The sequence below is a fragment of the Bufo gargarizans genome, chromosome 2, assembly GCF_014858855.1.
Source record: "Bufo gargarizans isolate SCDJY-AF-19 chromosome 2, ASM1485885v1, whole genome shotgun sequence".
In the NCBI taxonomy this organism is placed as follows: Eukaryota; Metazoa; Chordata; class Amphibia; order Anura; family Bufonidae; genus Bufo; species Bufo gargarizans.
The window spans coordinates 591,522,731-591,537,182 of NC_058081.1; the positions used below are offsets into that span (position 1 = coordinate 591,522,731).

At 42.1% G+C, this 14,452-nt stretch overlaps 1 protein-coding gene across 2 annotated transcripts in view; it reads left to right on the plus strand.

Annotated features, from left to right (window-relative positions):
- The window catches only part of ANAPC4 (anaphase promoting complex subunit 4), a 61,569-nt gene that overhangs the window by 33,576 nt on the left and 13,541 nt on the right, over window positions 1-14,452 (plus strand). For both annotated transcript variants that reach the window (XM_044281860.1, XM_044281862.1), the window contains exons 16-21: window positions 1,511-1,562; window positions 3,979-4,034; window positions 4,221-4,267; window positions 4,386-4,442; window positions 12,826-12,882; window positions 13,516-13,609. In XM_044281860.1, the coding sequence (XP_044137795.1) occupies window positions 1,511-1,562; window positions 3,979-4,034; window positions 4,221-4,267; window positions 4,386-4,442; window positions 12,826-12,882; window positions 13,516-13,609 (363 nt within the window). The remainder of the gene's footprint in view (window positions 1-1,510; window positions 1,563-3,978; window positions 4,035-4,220; window positions 4,268-4,385; window positions 4,443-12,825; window positions 12,883-13,515; window positions 13,610-14,452) is intronic.

The window sequence follows — 14,452 nt, forward strand, 5'->3', positions numbered from 1 at the left end:
GCAGCACGTTCTAAGGGTGTTAGATTCCAAAAAAGTAACACCTTTACCTAATGCACTTCTGTCACGAGACCAAAGCAAGGATATTTATATAGAAATTGCCCATAGGGTTTGCTCAAATCTCCTGTCATCCAGCTAGAATAACCATTGTGAGCTACTGGGTATTAGGCAGCCTTTATTCTCCAGGCACTCCTCCTACATGTCCTTTTCAGCTGGATGCTAGGCACAGTATACAGCCCCCACACTCTTGTTCTGAGAGTAGCTGAGGTGGGTCCTAAACAGATTCCCATAAAACACATAAAGACAAATTTATCACTGAAATATGCCACTTTTGAAGTGTGAAAAATGTGCAAACTGCACATTTGTGACTTTTCCAATGGCAGTTGTGCAAAAAATGGCCCTAAAAAGGGGCGCGGTGAGGGGCAGGGCTGGCGGCCCTACAACATTTATCATCTTCTGTGCCCGTTTTCTGGCGAAGATGAACATTGAAATTAACCCCAGACAGGTGCTAGCGTAGATTTTAGTTCAGGCGCACGGACTGCCGGATGCTGCGCCGAGGCGAGATGTTCTGTAACCTTAGGCACTCCAGCTGTTGTGAAACTACAATTCCCAGCATGCACACTTACTTGGCTGTTCTTGTAACTCTCATAGAGGTGAAAGGAGGATGCTGGGAGTTGTAGTTTCAAAACAGCTGGAGTGCCGGAGGTTGCAGATGCCTGCTCTAAAAGGAGAGTGGAATAGGAAAGCTGCAGTATCTTTTTTTTTTTTTTTTTAAGGTAAAATTGGTAGGTTTAAGGATAAGACAAATTTATCAAACGACATGCGACATTTGATAAATGTGGCATAAAGTACAGGAACAAAGACTGAAGCAAAAACTGACTTCAAATATTCTGGAAGCAGAAGGAGGAGCAGTGAATAAAGAATGGGCCATTAAATGGGAGATCCGAGTGGCGAGTAAGATTATATGGGCATTACGTGTCATCAATAAAAACAAAAAGAATGTAAAGGCTTGTCTCACTGCAGCTAATGGCATTTATCATGTAGAGAGAGTTAATACAAGGCACTTACTAATGTATTGTTTGTCCATATTGCCTCCTTTGCTGTCTTCATTCATTTTTTACATTACATCACATTATACACTGCTCGTTTCCATGGTTACGACCACCCTGCAATCCAGCAGCGGTGGTCGTGCTTGCCTACTATAGAAAAAAAGCATTGGCCTACGCACTCTCCCACGGTCCCGGCCACCAGAGAGCCTGACGTTTTTTTCCTACAGTGTGCAAGCACGACCACCGCTACTGGATTGCAGGGTGGTCGTAACCATTGAAACAAGCAGTGTATAATGTGATGGAAAAATGAATCCAGCCAGCAAAGGAAGCAATATGGACAATCACAATACATTAGTAAGTGATTAAGTGTATTAACTTTCTCTACATAATAAATGCCACTTGCTGAAGTGAGACAACCCCTTTAAGTATCCATGTGAATTAATGTTTGCCATTTTCTGTTGCAGATGCAATCATGTCTGTTGGTTCCTTCAGTCTTAAAGCAAATGAGCTTCTGCAGTAAGAACCACGATTATTTGTATGGATTATGGATTATCAGGAGTTTTATTTATGATGCTGGATAGGTCAACCCTCGCAGGTCTGTCAGCATAATGATACTGTATGTAAGGGCATATTACAGTCAACTACAGGTGCATACTACTAGTAGCCAAAAGGGTATAAAACAATGTTGTATGGCATGGCTACTAGGAGTCCTGAGAGAATCCACCGGGCACCTAGCTCACGAGGAGAGCAAAGCCACCAGTCACTGCAAGGAAAGGTGGAAGCTCTCCACTCATGAATACACTGGAAAAATACATGATTAAAAACATAAAAATGGGACAAACATCAGAAAGGGTAACAATGACCACAATTGCCATACCAAATCACTGACCACTGATTTCAATGCACCCGAAAAAGATGTAAAACATGTCAAACATATCAGAGGGAAGGAGGAGAAAATATATCAATAATCACTCCTATAGGTAGCCCAGAGATAATTAAACATACATATGAGAGGGGGAGGTCCTATTCGACCCTCATAGTGCCATACTATATAGGGCTACATAAATATCACACCCAAAAACTCCCACCAACAAAGCCCACCTGTAGACCTGATCGGGGGAAAAAGAAACCAGTAGTGGTCCGAGAACAGCTCGGCACACGTTTCACTTCCTCGGCTTTGTCAGGAGGTTGGACATGTGGACATGCCCATATGGTTATGTTGATGAGGTTATGTGGTGTTAATATTTTTATGCCATTTTGTCTAGTAGTACAGACCTGTAGCTGTCATACACTCTATGCTCTTACAAATGGCAGCAGATTAAGCAGGCAGATCCATGTAAACCTTAGCCTGTAGTATTATTTACTGAGTGTAACGGATCTCCTGGCACCCCGACCGGGTACCTCCGTTGATAGATGCTCCCAGTGCCTCCCGAGGACTCCAAGCACTCCACTTGACACCGATACCACCACAGGAAGCAGGAACAGCTCTTACAAGAGCTAGGAGTAATAGCCGGGGGGGTATACACGTATAGCAATCCCCACACACATGAGACGAGGCTCTATGTTGAATGTAAAAACAGGAACACTTTATTGGGGGCTACCCGCCCGTATTTATGCAGGTCCCCTTCTGGTGGACACTCCCCTAGGGGACCAGATGGAAGACTGTGACACAGGACAGATATGCAGTAATTCAGGATACACAGACACAATACATCCCCACAATGCATCATGGTTTCCTCCTCTCTGCCCTGGAGACACCCGAGGAGCAATTCAATTATCTCTCAGGACAAAGGGAAATCGCCAATACACATGTGGGGACAACAGGACAGACATCACCATTTAAACATACAATGTCACAACCCTTACAGTAAACACAGACATTTAACATATCCCCAGATAGCTCAAGTCTGAGTGCATATTATTAGGTAAATGGCACTCAGACTACACAAATACAATAAAATCGACATGGAGCCAAAGTCTTCAATTTCACGAACAGGCTCCATGGCATAGCTATCTGGGTACCCTCACATAACATACAATACAATTCCAAAGACAGATGGTTCTGTCACACACCTCAAAACCCCACATATCCCCATAATGTATACATCCATGGATAGCTCTGATCTGGGTGAACAACATATCCAAAAATCACCCAGATCCGAGCAAGGTCTGTCTTCTCCTTCAAAGTTAGTATGGGCCATAATCCTGGGGCAAGAGGCTGGCAAACGGGCCCCTCCAAAACCCAGTGGCGAGGTTGGTTTCGCCACACTGAGTGTCACTCGAAGTTACCTGGACAGATGCTTTTAGTAAGGATTATAGATTGTATATAATATTGTATATAATTGCATATAATTTGTAGTTTCAGTCTAGATGTAAAATATGCATTATTGAAGGGGTAGTCCCATTACAAAAACCTATCCCCTGTTCACAGACACTCATCTCCTATCTTGTGGATAGGAGATAAGTTGTTTTACTTGGAGAACCAATTTGATGTAGATACTATCAGCCGATACTGGTCTTGTGGTCCCAAACTGACCTTCTGATATGATGTGGTCTGCTAATAGTTCTGAAGTTTAGTTACCCAGCTTGAGTTCACGACAGAGACACATACAAGATGTGTTCCTCGTAATGCCCTTCTTTATTATAATGAGCAGTGCACGTATTTATACACCCAAAAAGCAGTAAAAGTGTCCTAGTGGAGACAAGCTTTCAGTTACTATGTTTAGTTTTGAGATAAGAAAATGAATGATCACTATTGGGGGGGGGGGGGGACCAGGGGCCCACCGTGGAATTTGTACTCCTACCTTCCAACGATAAATCCCCCTCCTATTTAAGTGCAGGTTATACATAGATATAAAATGAATATATTTACAAAATGGCCGCCTTTATGCTTTCCCTCACAGTCTTAATACAGATTTCCTGCTTTTTTCAGAGTTATAGACAGTGGTATGAAAAACTTCAAGGCATTCTTTCGATGGCTGTATGTAGGTAAGAAGGATAATAGGTTTTTCCTACAGGGATGACACAGTGGAGCATAACAGAGGAGCACTTTGACTACTTTCACTACAGTTTGACGTAGACATTTAAGAATTGCATGTTCATTTTAGAAACTGACTTATAAAATATAAGGACAAATTATAGTCTCAATAAAAAAATATTGAATTGACTTTCTAGCCATGTTGCGGATGTCAGAAGATCATGTTCCTCCTGAGTTGAATAAGGTAAGATGTCACTTTTAATGTTCAACTGAACCTAAATATCTCTTAGACATGTAATGACTGGTGTGTGTATAGACTGAGTAACTTTCTTTTATTATATGCTTACTTGCTTTGTGTTTAGATGACTCAGAACGAAATCACTTTTGTGGCAGATTTTATAACAGAACATTTCGATGAGGTAAGTCTCGATGATATACACCGCGTTCCAAATTATTACGCACATTTAATTTAAGTGTCATAAAGATGTAATTTTTTTGTTTTTCAATGAAACTCATGGATGATATTGTGTCTCAGGGCTCTTTGCATCACTGAAATAAATCTCAAACACCTGATAATTAGTTTGCCAGGTGAGGAAAACTACTTAAAGGGGTTGTCTAATGAAAAATATTCTTCGGTTTTCAAACCAGCACATGGACCTGAATACTTTTGTAATTGCATGTAAAAAATTTAGCATAGCCATCCTGCTGTTTGTTCTTTTTCTTATTTCTTTGTCCTGCTCACTGAGAAGGCCGCACATGCTCAGTTCCATCCTTCATCTGCCTCCTGAGCTGTGATAGGGAGAGCATAGACACGCCCCCTGAGCTGCAGCAGAAAAGACACGTCCCCTGAGCTGTCAGCTTGATATAAATCTAGCAGAGCAATGAATGTGGAGATCTCTGGATCCATGTGAGGTACAGGGCTGGTTCTAGCTTTGTTAGAAAGAGATGGTCGTGTACTGTATGATATCTGATTTTCATTTTTTTACATCAATCTTGAGATAACCCCTTTAAGAAGGACACATTCCACATTATTAAGCAGGCCACCATTTTCAAGCAATATGAGAAATAAAAAGGATCTCTCTGCTGCCGAAAAGCGTCTAATAGTGCAATGCTTTAGACAAGGTATAAAAACTTTAGATATTTCACAAAAAATTAAGTGTGATCATCGTACTGTGAAGAGATTTGTGGCTGATTCAGAGCACAGACGGGTTCGTGCAGATAAAGGCATAATGAGGAAGGTTTCTGCCAGACAAATTCATCAGATTAAGACAGCAGCTGCTAAAATGCTATTACAAAACAGGTATTTCAGCTGCTGGTGCCTCTTGAGTCCCGCGAACCTCAAGGTGTAGGATCCTAGAGAGGCTTGCAGTTCTGCATAATCCTACAATTCAGCCACCCCTTACCACAAGCAGAAACTGTTGCAGTGGGCCCAGACATACATGAAGACTCATTTTCAAACAGTCTTGTTCACTGATGAGTGCCGTGCAACCCTGGATGGTCCAGATGGATGGGGCCGTGGATGGCCACAATATCCCAACAAGGCTGCGACGTCAGCTAGAAAGTGGCGGACTCATGTTTTGGTGAGAGAGCTGGTAGGCTCCTTTAGGGTCCCTGAAGGTGTGAAAATGACCTTGGCAAAGTATATAGTTTCTGATTGACCACTTTCTTCCATGGTACAAAGAGAAGAACAGTGCCTTCCGTAGCAAATTCACCTTCATGCTGACAATGACAATCTCATGCTGCAAAGAAGACCTCTTGAGTCATTGGCTGCTATGGGCATAAAAGGAGAGAAACTCTTGGTGTGGCCTCCATCTTGCCCTAACCTCAACCCTATTGAGAACCTTTGGCTTAGGCCTCTTTCACACTACCGTATGGCTATTTCTTTTTTTAAATCAAGATAGTTTTTATTGAAAAAGTAAAACAACCGTATGGCTATTTCAGTGTTTTGCAGTCCGTTTTTCACTGATCCGTTGTTCAGTTTTTTTGTTTCCGTTGTGTTTCCGTTTTTCCATTCCGTTTTTCCGTATTGCATATACAGTAATTACATAGAACAAATTGGGCTGGGCATAACATTTTCAATAGATGGTTCCGCCCAAAAACTGAACGGATACGGAAGATATACGGATGCATTTCCGTATGCATTCCATTTTTTTTGCGGACCCTTTAACTTTAATGGAGCCACGGAACGTGATTTGCGGCCAAATATAGGACATGTTCTATCTTTGCACAGAACGGAAACGGAATACATACGGAAAAACGTATGCCAACTGATGGCATTTGTAAAAAAAAAAAGTCTTAAAAATGCCTGATCAGCGACCTCCAGACTTTGTCCTGGTTTGGTCGGAAGAATTTGGTCGGAAGAATTTAGTCACCTCTATTCCTAGACTTAACTATCTACAACAAGTACTTCCTATCCCAATACCCTAACAAAAATTGTCTGCAGATATATATGGAAGCAGAAAAGCCCAAGATTAGCGACAACTACCCTCCAGAGACATTGGGAGTATAGGCCTGCCCAACCCCCAGCTTTATAACCGAGCTATTCACTTAGCCAGAGCGCTGGATTGGTTTCGCAAACCAACACATAAATCCTGGGTCGAAATGGAATCCTCAACCTTCCAACTCTGACTTAGGACACTATTGATAGGAGATACAGGTCGCTCCAATATCCCCTCCAGTTCCAACCCTGTTATAAACTCTACGCTTAAAGTATGGAGATGGTTTCAGGATTCTAGTTGGTGTTTTCCTCTTCCATCCCCTCTGATTCAAGTGAGAGATTTAATAGATGTAGCCCCATTAGAACTAAAACAAAGTCTCCCACAGTCGCTTAAAATGTCCCAAATCCCCATTCTAGCATTTTTCGATGCAGAAGGGAAATTGGTAAATAGAAAATAAATTGCCACTCTGCTTTCCCTTCCCTAACTTCTTTCCTTCATACCTATATAGCCAAACATGTCCCTCTCCAAGCCCGTCTCAGACCTATCACGTGGTTCGAGGGATGGATCTGCAGCCAATCCACTCAAAAAAACCAATCTCGCAAATGTACAAGAAACGTAATATACCTATCATGATGCCAAAACCTGCTTTTATAGGCTTATGGGAAAGGGATTTGAAAACCTCCTTCTCGCCACCAGACCTAACTAAGCTTTTCACTTCCCCACACAAATTATCACGCTGTGTCCTCATACAGGAAAACGGATACTAACAAGGTGGTACAAAACACCTGATGTTACATCCAAATATGTCTGCTCAAATCTAGATAGGTGCTGGAGGTGTGGTGAGGTAAGGGGTACCTTTCTCCACATTTGGTGGTTATGCCCCCCAATATCACTCTGGTGGGAAGAAATTTTAAAAAAGTGCAATAAAATATGCAAAACTTCAATTCCTTTTTCTCCACTATTAGCCCTATTGAACCTGCCACCTTCAGATTTAGCTTCTAACATTCCTCCACTATTCCACATCCTTCTCATGGCCGCCCGCCTTCTCATCCCACGTTTTTGGTTAACAACTGGACTTCCCTCACATGGAAGGAAAAGGTTGATGCTATATATAGATATAGTTAGCTGCAGCTGAGGCACGCAATTCACAAGTCTTCAGAGCCAGATGGAGTGGTTGGGTAATCCATAGAAATACCAACCTTAAGGACACTCTCCTTGTTAGATAGCATGGGGATATGCCTGATCAGTTCTTTTCCGGTATAGAGCCCCTGTGACGGAACTCTATGCCGGAAAAGAAAAACGCTAATGTGAAAGTACCCTTATCCTCAAGAAAAAGATCTATGAGGGTGGGAGGCAGTTCATATCAAAGCAGCTCTAGGAGGCTATTCTGACCCCTGCAAAGAAATTCAAACAGAAAGTCTCTAAAAACTCACAAGTTCAATGGATGCAAGAATTCTGAATGTGATATCAAAGGCGGGGTTCTATGGTATCATGTAACTTGGCCTGGTAAGATGTTTTTGATTGAAATGGCTTTTGATTTCAGTAAGTGTGACGTCTTAATGCAACAAATGACCATTTTCAGTTAATTACAATAACAGTGGTGGGCTAGCACTCAAAACATCATGGAGCTCACAATGTAGATAAGCTATCAATATTTAATGCTGCGACAATGGATAAACTAATACACACAATAAAATACAATGCAATACCAAAAATCGCGATTAATATGGCACAATAACAATAAAATCGTACCAAAAATAATCGTTAAAAAATCGTAGAAATAATCGCATTGAGGTTTCGGAAGCAAGGAGATCGAAGTATTGTCCTTATTTACGCATCTGATGTTTCCATTAATTTCGTGACAACCTATATATAGCAGCTGATTCGATAATGGCCTATATGTTTCGGCTCACGCAAACTATGATCTAGCGTTGCGATTTTTGTTCGAATTATCTCAGAACCGTAGGCTAGAAGGATTCATGGTCGCCATAAAGTGTCAACGTGCGGGTAATAAAATCTTGCTCACTGAGCACTCACCCCACCTAACATGCGGTCTTCACGCTGGCTGGTGTGCACAAACTTGGAGCAGGTCAATGACCTGTGATGAGATCCGGCTGGCGTGTAGTTGTTCAAACCGCTTTGTGTGTTGCTCCGTATGTAATTCCCGCAAAAACTTAGATGTGAAATCACGGGCCGAATTTCTTCTCGCGCAATATTCGAGTATAGCTGAAAGATCGTTTCATAAATCGCTTGACTCGTTCATAGTTTTTTCAATCGCATGGCCATGCTAAATGGAGTCTTTTAAAGCATCAGTATATCCCCAGACGCGTTTTGAGGTCTTGCTGACCTCCTCCTCAGTGGTTATTCATGGGTTTTAGCACCTATCCAGAGTCATAGGGGGTGAGCCACCCTATTAGTCTAATCCATTTTCAGTTAGTAACATAGTTTGTAAGGCCGAAAAAAAAGACATCTGTCAATCCAGTTCGGCCTGTTATCTTGCAAGTTGATCCAGAGAGAGGCAAAAAAAAAAACTGTGAGGTAGAAGCCAATTTTCTCAAATTATGGGGGGGAAAAAAAATTCCTTCCCTACTCCAATCAGGCAATCAGAATGACTCCCTGGATCAACGACCCCTCTCTAGTAGCTATAGCCTGTAATATTATTACACTCCAGGAATACATCCAGGCCCCTCTTGAATTCCTTTATTGTACTCACCATCACCACCTCCTCAGGCAGAGAGTTCCATAGTCTCACTGCTCTTACCGTAAAGAATCCTTTTCTATGTTTGTGTAGAAACCTTCTTTCCTCCAGACGCAGAGGATGTCCCCTCGTCATAGTCCTGATATATTTATACATAGTTATTAGATCTCCCCTCAGTCGTCTTTTTTTCTAAAGTGAATAACCCTAATGTTGATAATTTTTCAGGGTACTGTAGTCCACCCATTCCAGTTATTACTTTAGTTGCCCCCCTCTGAACCCTCTTCAGCTCTGCTATGTCTGTCTTGTTCACAAGAGCCCAGAACTGTACACAGTACTCCATGTGTGGTCTGACTAGTTATTTTTAAAGTGGTAGGACTATGTTCTCATCACGGGCATCTATGCCCCTTTTGATGCCACCCATTATCTTATTGGCCTTGGCAGCAGCTGCCTGACACTGGTTTTTGGAGCTTAGTTTGCTGTTCACTAAAATCCCTAGGTCCTTTTCCATGTCAGTGTTACCGAGTGTTTTACCATTTAGTATGTACGAGTGATTTGTATTATTCCTTCCCATGTGCATAACCTTACAATTGTCAGTGTTAAACCTCATCTGCCACTTCTCTGCCCGAGCCTTTAATCTATCCAGATCCATCTGTAGCAGTGTACTGTCCTCTGTAGTATATATGCAGTATACTGTCCTCTGTAGTATACAGTATACTGTCCTCTTCCGTGTCAGTTACTTTACACAGTTGGGTGTCATCTGCAAAAAATTATATTTTACTGTGCAAGCCTTCTACAAGATCATTAATAAATATATTGAAGAGAATAGGGCCCAATACTGTCCCCTGAGGTACCCCACTAGTGACAGTGACCCAATCTGAGTATGTACCATTAATCACCACCCTCTGTTTTCTATCACTGAGCCAGTTACTTACCCACATACAGATGTTTTCTCCCAGTCTGAGCATTCTCATTTTCTATACTAACCTTTTATGTGCTCCAAATGCTTTGGAGAAGTCCAGATATACGACATCCATTGATTCGCCGCTGTCAAGTCTAGAACTTACCTCCTAATAGAAACTGATTAAATTAGTTTGACATGACCGATCCCTCATGAAGCCATGCTGATATGGCGTTATTTGCTTATTTTTATTGACTTACTCCAAGACCAAGATAGCATCTCTTAGAAAACCTTCAAACAGTTTTCCCACGACAGATGTTAAACTTACCGGCCTATAGTTTCCAGGCTCTGTTTTTGGACCCTTTTTGAATATTGGCACTACATTTGCTTTGCGCCACTCCTGTGGAACACTCCCTATCAGTATAGAGTCCGTAAATATCAGAAATAAGGGTCCGGCTATGACATTACTTAATTCTCTTAGGATACGGGGGTGTATGCCATCTGGCCCTGGCGATTTGTCGATTTTAATCTTTTTAAGACGCCGCTATTCTTCTTCCTGGGTCAGACAGGGCACTTTTCATGGTGAATTTACTTTTACATTCTGCATTTCATCTGACAGTTTATTTTCTTCAGTGAATACAGTGGAGAAAAAAATATTTAATAGCTTTGCTTTCTCCTCATCGCTCTCTGCAACTCCCCCCTCATCACTCTGTAAAGGGCCAATACCTTCAGATTTATACTTTTTACCATTTATATAATTGAAGAACATTTTAGGGTTAGTTTTACTTTCTTTGGCACTTAATCTCTCGATCTCTAGTTTGGCTGCTTTTATTTGTTTTTTTACATATTCTATTTTTTTCCTTACAGTTTTTCAGTGCTTCCTCACTACCCCACTGTTTTAGTGATTTTTAAATGCTTTATTTTTGTCATGTATTGCTTTTCTTTACAGTTCTATTTATCCACATTGTTTTTTTTTCTTGTTCCTTAACCTTTTATTCCCATAATGTACCTCTCACAATTAGATTTTTGGATGCTTTTAAAAATATCCCATTTTGTGGCTGTATTTTTATTTTTGAGGACTTTGTCCCAGTTAGTTAGGCCTATGGCCTCTCTTAGTTTGCTAAATTTTGCCTTTTTGAAGTTTGGTATTTTTGTTCCTCCCTGAAGAAACGCTCTTTTGGATGACAATTGGAAGGTTATTACTTTATGGTCACTATTTCCCAGGTGTCCCCCAACCTGCACGTCTGTTGTTCGGTCAGGCCTATTGGTTAATACTAAGTCCAGTGTGGCCGTCCCTCTAGTCGGGTCCTGAACCAGTTGGGAAAGGTAATTGTCTTTGGTTATTGCCAAGAACCTGTTTCCTTTATGAGATGTACAGGTTTCAGTTTCCCAGTCTATATTTGGGTAGTTGAAGTCTCCCATAATAACGACCTCATTATGATTTGCTGCCTTGTCTATCTCGTTAAGGGTCCATTCAGACGTCCGTAGTGTTTTAAGGACGCTCCACCTACCTCTAACTTTGTCATTGGTTCCAATATGGACCATGACCGCTGGGTCTTCTCCAGCCCCTCCCAGTAATCTGTCAACCCAATCCGCGATGTGTCGAGCTTGAGCGCCAGGAAGACAACACACTGTTCAGCGTCACGGTCTTTGTGACAGATCGCCCTATTTGTACCCCTAATAATTGAGTCTCCCACTACCAGCACATGCCTGGCCTGCCCTGATCTTCTGGTCCCCTGCTTACTGGAGCCGACATTCCCCTGACTGGCAAAGGAACTGTCCGGCTGCAGCAGTGCTCTCCCTGAACTGACATCCCCCTCATCTGCCAACCGTGCAAACTTGTTGGGGTGTGTCAGATCAGGGCTAGCCTCTCTGGCACTCTTCCCTCTACCCCGCTTTTTAACTGTTACCCAGCTAGCTACCTCACTTTCCTCCACCTCCTCGCTGCCACCCTCCCCCACATCTGCTCCATAGAGTTCTTGCTCAGTGAACAGCAAACTCTTTTCCAAATTGTCAATGCCTCTCAGTGTTGAAATTCACCCATTTAGATACTCCATGTGGGATTCCAAACGGGCAATTTGCTCACATTTTGAACAAAGATATGCACCCTCAAACGGCTATTCCAGGACTGCATACATTAGACAAGATGTGCACTGGACTGCGCTGTCAATAATGGAACACATACTAAATGGGGATTACACAAGAAAAGAGAAAAATACGATGTATATAGTGATAGGTATATAACTTACTGTAGTCCCTGAATCTCAAGTCACGTAATCTCAAGTCACGTAATCTAAAGTCTCACACTTAATACAACCACACACTTGCTAACAAACACGCGAACGCTCACAAACTCGCGTTGTTTGTCAGCTTGTATAAGTGCAGTTCTCAAACCAGACTGCTTTTTTTTTTTTTTTTCCTCTGGGTTCAAAGGCATTAAAGTGGGTTCTTTACTATCTATAAAATGCTTTAAAACTGTTGTGCATAATAATTTGCAACAGTGCATTTAGAGGTTTTTTTTATTTGTGAAAACATACTGTTATCATTGGAAGGTTTGTTCAACAAAATTCGATTTATACTCATGGTCGATGACTTAAAAATTATACTGACTGTCAGTTGCATCGACCATTTAGGAAAATCGGATAAAAATATCATTTGCATAATAATTTGGAATGTGGTGTATAGATGGCTGTTGATATACATGATATATGTGTTGATGTATGAAATATTATCTTTTTGTTTTAGTCACTCTATACATTTTATTGTAGGCGCCTGACCTGTACGACCAGAAAGGCAAATACTTCAATGTAGAACTTGTTGGTCAGGTAAAGAGTTAATTATTTTAACTTGGAGAACTTTCACATTCCTCACCAAAACCTCCCATTAACTCTAATGATCTCTTTGTACGGCAATGTTTTTGGGCTGATTATTAAGAATGAACATTCACATGAACGCTTGTGCCCAATAATCTGCCCACCAGGAATGGTACCTTGTAGATGATTGCCTGCTTTGTCAGCACAGATGAATGCGCCATAAGGGTGGGTCCAAATGCAACAGATTTTTCTGCTGTGAATCTGCAATAAAAAACCCTTCTACATTAAAAAGGGTGAAATTGTGCCCAAAAAAATAATCACATGCTGAGCATATTAATATCTACACTGCTGGTGTTTCTGCAGCATGTAGATGGGATCTGTGAAAACTCATCCACTTGCCTGTTACTGTGTTTCACTGCAGATTTTACCTGTGCAAATTCGCAGGTAAAATCTCCAGCAATTTCAGGACGGATTGACTTATATGTCCTAAGATCATCCAACAAAGGAGCCCATTGCTTGGGTGCACAATGCAGCCATTGAGGTTCACGGCGTTCAGACCCCCACCGATCACACCTGCTGAAATCTCTCAGTGGCATGTCATAAGATGTGTAACACTGAAACCTTTCTCTCCAAACTCTCTTGTAGTATTTGAAAGATGAAGATGACATCTTGATGTCTCCTCCTAGAACAGAAGGGAACCAGTGGTTTAACTTCCTCCAGAACAGTGCACCCCTGAAAGGTATTTACAGTATTAGGCCGAATCCACACGGCCGTGTTCCCTGTTCAGAGCAGGAGAGCACGGCGTCATTAGTTGCTATGACGCCGTGCACTTCATGCCGCCGCCGCACTACAGTAATACACTCGTATAGTGTATTACTGTAGTGCAGCGGTGACATGATGCACACGGCGTCATAGCAACCAATGACACCGTGCGCTCCTGCTCTGAACAGGGATCCAGCCCGGCATACCACGGGCCGCTCTCAGCCCCGGAACACGGCCGCGTGCATTCTGCCTTAACCAGAACAGGACAATAACTTGGAGGGGGCTGGATTATGTCCGTGCTGCTGGATCACTCGAATGTATAACATTTGTATGTTCTTTTGTCTTCAGTGAAACACCGTTTTAATGAATATTCATTAGGTGATCAATACTTGTCCAGACGTCTTAAGGTGGCCCTACATCTTCAGTAGCTGCCAGCTGAATGCTTTTTTTAGCTGATGGCTATTCTTTCCTCCCCTATAGACATGCATACCTAGTTCAGCTTACCTATGTCTGCTTAAGCGTCCATTCACACGTCTGTAGTTCTGGGTCCGCATCCATTCCGCAATTTTGTCTAACGGTTGCGGACCCATTCAATCCAATGGGGCCACCCGCATCCATAGTTGCGTTCCACGGCCCCACAAAAAAAGAGCATTTGCTATTCTTGTCCGCAATCAGAACGCACATGGCCGGTATCAGTGTTTTGCGGATCCACAATGTGCAGACCACAAAACACTTACGGACGTGTGAATGAACCCTAATGGGGAGTGAAGGATACCCATCTGTCAGGAACATTTGATGGCCATTTATCTCCCTTGAGAAC